Raw genomic sequence first — 8923 nt, 5'->3', positions numbered from 1 at the left:
AAAATTATTTTTTATTAGAAATTAAATATTTTATAAAAAATACTTTTAAGCCATTAAAATTCATAAGATTTTTTATTTATCAAAAATAATAGCATACTTTTTTTATAAAAATAATAATAATATAGATATATTTATACACTCAACTAAATATAAATCATTTTAAAATATACCGATTTTTTATAATCAATAAAATAATAAAATATGCTAAAATTATTTTTTTTGGGCATCATTTTAAAAAAAATAAATATTCCATCCAGAAAAAATTCCACTAGCCTGCTAGCCTACCATGCAGTCATCAAGGGATAGATAAATATATTCCATCTTTTCAGTATCGCACTCTTCTTGTTGCTCTATCTGGGCAAAACAAACCAAACCAAGCAGTATATTTGGTTAAAATCGGAGTATCTATATGAAATCGGCATTCCTGCCGCTTTTATGTTCCCCATTTCTTTAGGGCAAAAAACAAAGAAAGTGGAGATTAAAATGGGAGTAACTATATCAAGCCGACTTTACGCGGAGCCTGCGATGGAGGTGAAGCCAGCCCTTATCAACACCGGGGGAAAGCTTTTTCCACAGCGTTCTTTCCAGATCTGCGAAAGAAAGGGAGGGGAGAGAGAGAGAGGAAATGGCGGGAATGGCTTCCCTCCATCTCGCTTCCAACGGTCGCCTCCGCGCCTCCCCCATCTCTGCTTGGAGGCCGTCGCATGTGCCCATGAGGTCTCGGGTTCTTCCCGCAATGCCCCTGCGCTCCAGATTCCCCAGTGAGTACCTCCCCATTTACTTCCTTTTTCACTTTGTTCTATCGATTTTTTTTTCTTGGTTTTTTGGGGTTTTGATGGTAGTTTTCTATGTATGCAGGGATATATGCTTTCTCCAGCAATGACATCAAGGTGGGTTCGAATATCGAGGTGGATGGCGCTCCCTGGAGAGTTCTCGGTATGGGGCTTCTGCTCTCTTTATAGCAATGTGGTTTTATTGCTTAGTTTTTACGTAGTGAAGCTGGAGATGAAATGGATTGACCCACTCGGCGAGTAGGGTGTGGAGAGAGACTGAGAGACTTGTTGGTTCCATTTTGCGAGTTTACGTGTAAGCATATTATTCTAGAGAAGGCAGATGAACTGTAGGATTGGACATATGTGCATCTCATGAAACAAGAATGTTCTGTATGTATGTGGACGTCTTGTAGCTAAAGTATTTGAATAAATGCATATTAGTACAGACTTGCATTTTATCTTCAGCATAATCCCATCAGAAGTCTTAAAGATATATCTTTTAGTAGATATTATATGTTATTTTTTTATTATGTGTGGAAGAAAACGATGGGATGTTTATTTTTTCCCGTTGTTTTCAAGGCATACATTGATATGGAGTCCACTGTATATGAGAAAGAGAATTTCAGGTTATAAGATAGCTTGATTATAAGTGCATATAAGATTCTAATGCTCTAGTGGTAAGAAAGGAGAAGGTTGGAACTTTAAAGCTAAATATAGTAATGGTGAAATGATGATGATGAAGCATTTGTTTTATCAAATATTGGTAGTTGTTATCCCATGGACTGATGACTAGTTGTTGTTTCTGTTGGCTTACTCACTGGATGAAAACTAGCTTTATGAACTCGAAGTTCGTTTCTTCTTGTGATGACCATTGTAGAGTTTCTCCATGTCAAGCCTGGAAAGGGTGCAGCATTTGTGAGGACAAAAGTGCGCAATTATGTAACGGGCAACACAGTTGAGAAAACCTTTCGAGCTGGCAGTACGGTAAATATAAGTTTTATCTAAAAGCTGATGCATGTCTAGAATTTTATAAATTGGGATTGTTTTGGGGGGCGCCTGTGTTCATAGCATCAATTGTAACTCAGTTGACAAAGCATCAAAGTAGTACCGCTTTCATATAAATACTTTTTTTAATAATACCCAAGATTGATCTCTGGAACTCCTCCAAGCGCAAGCCTTTCGGGAAGAGTTGCCAACCTACTAAGCTAAGAGTCGTTGGCTATTCTGTATGCAAAGATTAGTTTGTCAAGAAATTAATGATAATTTCTATGGAACAGGGAAGCTTGCCTTACCATTAGCAAAATTGGGTGTATAATACGTAAGGAATTAGCTCTTGCAGATTACAAGAGCAAACACATATGACAATAATAACATCAGCCAACAAGCTTTTTGTCATCTTATTGCTAGATTTTATGAGTCTTGCTCACATATCTACATGCAACGATCTAACCATAAATGTTTTAAAAATAAAGATATAAATAGCATAACGCTTAATTGCTTATATAGAGAAAGTGATGGACCTAGTTGAAGCAGCCTTGGCCTCCATGAGCTTGTACATGATGGATCTTATATGACACCATTGTTCCTAACCTTATGTGGTTCTCAAAAATTTGAAAGGCCAACCTGATATTCATGTGATGGGCAACAGAAGCTATGTTTATCCATGTCATTTCCTTGTAATTGTTGGGCATAGCATACAGATGATGAGCCTAGTAAGTTGTATTATCCAGATTCATTTTTATTTATGGTTTGGTTGCTATGCATTGCCATGTTTTCCAGCGCTTGTTAACTATATAATTGAAATTTGGATGTAAACTTTATGCTTGGAAGCTTGCATTGGGTAAATGTGCATGTGTTTTCTTAACTCAAGGAAAGATAATTATATTAGGTGAAAGTATTGTGTCCTGTAGTACAAGCCGCAACCATTTAGAACACCAATTTTCCATGAAAGTTTGGTGTGAAGATATCAAGTGCTGATGAATAAAACGAGCATAAGTTATATTGTTAAGGACTTAAGGTCAAGGTTTCAAAAATGCTGGTGGGACGATGAAGAGACCCACCGTCTTGATTGTCAAGCTAAGAAGAGTCGAGAAATGGACCAGGATAGGATAGGACATCCACCATCCCAAGTGTCGAAATGCAACACATTCTATTTCATGAAAAAACTAGGACAACCCTGTCCCATGGTATTACCTCGGTTAAGGTGGCCTTGCTATGGACCAAATATCAATTCTGATTTAGTTTGGTTTGTGTTAAGGTGCAGTAAAGGTCATAGTTTATGTAACTAGCTTATAAAATAGTGCCATATGTTGTAGTATTAAGAATTTAAAGCCACAGTTATTGTGTGGTTGATTTGTTTAGTTTAGAAACAAAGAAAAATTTAGACAGGTATTTTAATGCAGCAAGCCACCATCGATCATGTTCAACTACATGCATCATTATATTGCTCAGGTTTTGTATACTGTGTGCTCTGTGTTGGAACTGTTATAAGTTATAACTTTAGTTTCCACACTTAACCTTGTAGATATACAATTTGTGCTGACATCAACCTTCCGAGGCGTCCATGAGAATACTGGAGAACAGCTCAGCTTCACTTACTGTTGCCATTGAATACATTGTTCCTTGTATTTACTGTGAAGGGTAGGTAGGTTGTATCTATCACTGACATGTCAGCAGAGACACATGTACTATGGGAGACAATGAGCATTGATTCATGGACTACAAGCTTTTCATAAAGAATGAACCTTGTTGATTGGAGCATATGAACTGGTTTCTTATGTTATGTTTGATGGGGGGTTTTGCTTTAAAGATGGCTTTTCTTTCCTCTGTCATTTGTTAATTTCTATAGTCTTTTTACCAAAAAAACAAACGAAAGCTATTATGCTTTAGCTCTGGTCTAACAACTTTTTCACATGCTACTGGACTCTTTCAGATACAAGAGGCAAATGTAGTAAAGGAAGCCAAACAATTCACATACAAGGATGGGACCCAGTTCGTGTTCATGGACCTGGTAATCAATGATGTTCTTAACAGTTTATGTTTGTGATCTGCTTATTAACTCCTTTGAAGTAATTTCTTAGTATTTTAATATGCTAAAATCATAAACATGCCACTTTCTGATGATGTTATTTTGGAAGATTTTTTTCCTTTCCTGTGAGACTTTCCATGATATTACTGACTTGCCAGATTACTTATTTGATTTTATACTATGAGTTTGACTAAATTGAATTCACAATCATGAGAACATCTTCTTGAAACCATAAGACTACTTTGATGTGTTCATTTTTTTATATATATCACTGTTGGCCCGTTTAAAATCAACCTCTTCTCTAATGGTGTCGTATCGATATGCAATTACCAAGACTTCCTGATTTTAGCTTTCTTTTTGTTTTGGGAAGGTTAAGGAGAGGCAGGTGAAAGAAGTGGGATGGATAGCAAAATGTTTGGTAGGTTTAGAGGGATTTAAGGTTAGGATGGCTAAGAGCTTTCCTCACATAGAACTGCCAACAGCTTGTCTATAGATGCTGTTGAGCTTTCCTCGACGAACTTCTGAGCTTCTTTCCTGAATTCACTTGTTTGCTTCCCACTTCCCCTCTCTTTACTGGCTACCTTGTTGAACTCACAACAACTTCCAACATTAATACAATTCATGTCTGATCCCATTGTACACATTCCAGTAATTGATATTTGCTCCTTTGGCCAAGGTTATTTTGTTGGTAATGCACCTGCTATATTATCGGTCATTCCACCTCTGCTTCCAAGCCTTATAAATCATCCTAAATTCAAGTAGTTCTAATCTTACATTCCACAGAGAGAGAGGGTGAAGAAAGAAAAAGCAAAAAACAAAAAATATTATCCCAGTCTCCATCCATTATTTCTGGAAAAATAAACGAAAATCATCTCATAAAATCTGGAATCATAAAATCCGGTCTATATTGCTAGAGTGTTGTTTACTTCACCCCCCACGTACAGAGGCTTCGATTTGGCAGAATAATCTTCAATTTGCTGAATGGAGGCTTCGATTTCACAGAAGAATTTTCGGTTTAGCAAGAAGTCTTCTTTGCTTGGGTGATTTGGGGATGAATGGAGTCTCAAAATCGCACGTAGAAGAAGCTCTATTCTGTATTTCATTGCACAAGTGGGTAACGGAGCATACGGAAGCTGATGGAGCTAACCTCAGGTGGGTTAGGTGCGACTTTTTAAAGCACAGGTGGGCTTAGTGAAATCTGACCATACCACAAGTGGGTAATCTGTAATTATCCCTAAATTTGAATTAATAGGGAGCAAAATTAAAATTAAGTAGAACACAGGAAGGCAGGTTGTTGCACCAATAAATGATCAGATGAATGGAAATAGTTTGAGATGGTCCATAGGTGTACCGGGTAGGTATGACCCGCCAAGACAGCAGCCTTCACTCCAATTTGAATGATCACTGATCAGAATAGGGGGGGAGACAAAGGAAGACCTGGTTAGAGGTAACTGGAATTGTTTCAAGGACACCTTTTATTCTTTGAATTTTTGTTTAATGTTTAATTCATACAGTTGATTTCAAGTTGATGGGATAATTTGACTCTTTATTGTTGGTTTTTGGCTCCTTACAGTTATGCCTTGGAATCTTATGGAATGTCAGCTTCCGGATTGTTCTAAGTTGTTAATTTCCCCTTGATGCCCATGATTGATTATTTTTAGTACAAAAAATCTATGATATTATAAACTGTACAGGTTCTACTTTCAAAGCTAGATGTCGCATGGTTATGTACATCCAACATTGATATGAAGCAATGCTTTTAAAAATGGTTGCTTCAATGCATCATAATGGAAATTTAGGAAAACTTTGTAATGCTCCCAATTTAGAGCAGAAAGTAATTATCTATTGATATTCATATTTCTACAGGCCACTTTTGAAGAATGTCGTTTAAGTGAGAAAGAAGTCAGTGACAAAAAGAAATGGTTGAAAGAGGGAATGGACTGTAATTTGCTCTTCTGGAATGGCCGGGTATTTTCTATTTAGTGACTTCTACTTTTCCAGCCCTTGCATCATCTGCGTGAAGGATAGGTCTTCTGTGTGAGTTTGGTGATGTTTGTTCATATTAATTGATATATCGTCTGTGTGATTTGGGTGATGTTTTGTTGCTTTAATTGAACAGTCATTTGTTCAACATTTTCTTGTCATGCAGAAACTAGATATATTTAGGTGCCTGCTTGTGTGTGGAGAATTATGTGATGTATGATTTGTTGTGCCCATGCATTATATCAACAAAGATATGGTCTAAACAGTAGTGTACTATTTGGTAGGTTATTGATTTCGAGGTTCCCATCACAGTTAAGCTAACCGTTGTTGATGTGGATCCTGGTGTGAGAGGTGACACTGCACAAGGTAATGGCAACAGGTCTTTTGCATAGTATTGACTACGTAAGCTTTCATATACTTTGCAACATCTCATCTCAGTTCTACCATTTGTGAAAATAACTTGCCAAATTCATTGCAGGGGGGTCAAAGCCAGCAAAACTTGACACAGGTGCTGTTGTGAATGTACCATTGTTTGTGAGTGCTGGTGAAGAGATACTAGTGGACACTAGAACTGGCCAATATATGAGCCGGGCATAGATGACATAGCAATTCTCTCTTTTTCAGCTGAGGTTTCACTTTGTCATTTTTTGTTTGATACACAAACCATGTAATTGCAGAGTTTCTTAAGGGGTTCACAATTTTGTTGCTTAAAAAAATTATCAGAACAATTTCATCAAAAGAATTACCAGAACAAGTTTTATGTTGTATTTTGCATCATATACATATGAATACCTTTTCAGCTTTCCTACAAACAAACATGCCTACTCTGTTGTCTTTCTCTTGTGATGATCTCATAGTGATAAATGTTGAGACTGTGAGAAGCAAGCATCGAAAGAGGTCCACCAGGAACTTGTCATCATTCGCGAAAGGTGTTTGACACCCAATGATCAACTCAAAAAGATGAAACTTGATCTTAAATGATGAAGTCAAATATGAGTAGAAGGAACCATTTAAACATGAGCTTGAGAGCATATGAGTAGTACAAATATTGTGATATACTGAATTGCAGCTATCAGCTTGAGATTCTCTTCTGGAATTTCTGGCTGCACCTATGCTGCATGACTCATGTCTGTCCAGGATAGCTATGAAACTATGGCTCTTTGCATTTTTTTGTTCGATTCTTATGTTTCCCCATGCGAAAGTTAATCCAATATATCGTAACTTGTTTTTGGTATTTAGTATCTTATACAGGATCACCATAGCTAGCTCTTCCCCATGTTCATGACAAATGCAAATTTTCAGCAAGAGTATTCCTGGCCTCCTCAATTACATATATCTGTATTTCTGTATATACATAGCTGTTCCCCATGTGCATCACACCACGGAATTTTCACTAATCATACTCTTAGTCATTTCAATTACATATGTATGTGTGCGTGTATTTATGTATGTATATGTATATATAAACTAATATGGGCATACATGCATGCATATATAGAGAGAGGGCAGGCGGGCAGGCATGCATGCGTTCTTGTTTGGTGGGCATCGGGCGCACGTGCATCGAGCGGGCGTCGGGCGCGCGTGCATCGGGCGGGCGTCGGGCGCGCGGGCGGGCGTCCGTCTCTCTTTGAAAAAGGCTTCCTGCTTGTAGATTTATGCACAGGCCAACTATCTTTCTTTCACATTTTATATGGAGAATGCCGATTCTATTCAATGGAAACTTCTCCTTTTGAACTACCTTAAGTGTTACTGTGCTATCCCATCTGATGGTGGTCTGCTCATTGAGAATTGACTTCAACTTCCTGTCTCTAATATGTTGGAATGTAAGAGAACTTGGGGAACCAGCTAAAAGAAGGGAGGTAAAGGACTTTCTGGCCACCTATGAATGCTATGCGGTTGGAATTTAGGAATCAAAAATTGAGAATTCCTTCTCCTTCTTTTCTGAGATCTCTCTCGGGCAGAAAAATTGACTCTTGGATCAATCGTGGTGTTGACGGATCTGTTGGAGGCATTTTACTTGGTTGGAATGGAGCCATATCCAGCAAAATGAACAGAGTAGTTCTTCAATTCTCCGTATCTATCCAATGGTTTGACAAATTACTTAACACCAGCTGGTCCTTTACTGTTGTTTACGGTCCGAATGACCTTGAGCTCAAACGACTATTCTAGAAAGAAGCGAGGCAAATTAGAACATCTTTTCCTAGGCCATCAGTTGTTGGAGATGATTTCAATGCCCCCTGCAAGATTCAAGAAAGCTATGGTCAACCACAAGCTATGCCCCCTGCAAGATTCAAGAAAGCTATGGTCTCAGGTCTATCTATCCCTTATCAGAAGAATTCAATCTCTGCCTATGTCAGCAATCTTCCACGAGGGTGGACTGCGCAAATTGGCTCAATTGCTCTCTTGTACCTCTCCCTATTAAATACTTCAATCTTCCCTTGTGAGGTAGCAAACCAACAAAAGTAGACTGGATGGTGCTAGTGCAGAAGATTGAAACCAAGTTAGCATCATGGAAGAGCAAATATTTGTCCTTTGGAGGAAGGCTTGTCTTCGTTAATTCAGTCTCTAACTTCCCTCCATACCTACTTCATGTCTATTTTCAAAGTTCTAACACGGGTCATCAGGAAGATTGGTTGCATTAGAAGATCCTTCCTGGGACAAGGTAAAGAAACGGCCAAGGGTTTCTCTTGAAAAGTAAATCGAAAAATGGTGTCTTCTAAAGGAGGAGGGTGGACTTGGGGACCCAAGTCATTTCAGCCAGCCTCTACTGGCTAAATGGGGATAGAGATATCTTTCTAATGGAAAGAGCTAATGAAAAAAATCAATTTCAGCTTACCTGCCACAGGAAAGTGAAACTATCTACGAGTTGAAAATACTCTTGCTGTGTGATCGCCAATGGTCAAATCACACTATTGTAGAAGGATAGCTGGATCTGCGATGCCCCCTTGCAATCCATATTCCCTTTGCTATATAAGCTTGGTACAAGAAAGAATGGGACAGTGGTCGACATCCTGAACTCTAGATCTAGAACTTGGAAGATCAGATTACCTTTTAGCCCACCAGTAATATTCTGACACGATACAACCATCTGGCATCATCCTTAGATTCTGTAGCTCTGAACCCGGAGGATGATCAACTC

General features: G+C 38.2%; 1 protein-coding gene across 1 annotated transcript; it reads left to right on the top strand.

The window, feature by feature from the left end:
• The first annotated feature begins 478 nt into the window (after window positions 1-478).
• Window positions 479-6600, top strand: LOC103706255 (elongation factor P (EF-P) family protein). Its single transcript, XM_008790309.5, has 7 exons — window positions 479-761; window positions 859-936; window positions 1651-1757; window positions 3706-3783; window positions 5668-5769; window positions 6069-6150; window positions 6263-6600. The coding sequence occupies exons 1-7, from the start codon at window positions 626-628 to the stop codon at window positions 6379-6381; spliced, it is 702 nt and encodes a 233-aa protein (XP_008788531.3). The 5' UTR covers window positions 479-625; the 3' UTR covers window positions 6382-6600.
• Window positions 6601-8923: the final 2323 nt, after the last annotated feature.

This window comes from Phoenix dactylifera, chromosome 8, assembly GCF_051530095.1.
Source record: "Phoenix dactylifera cultivar Ajwa chromosome 8, Ajwa_hap1_PhDact_Kaust_v1.1, whole genome shotgun sequence".
NCBI classification, from domain to species: Eukaryota; Viridiplantae; Streptophyta; class Magnoliopsida; order Arecales; family Arecaceae; genus Phoenix; species Phoenix dactylifera.
This window is presented reverse-complemented; position numbering and strand designations above follow the sequence as displayed.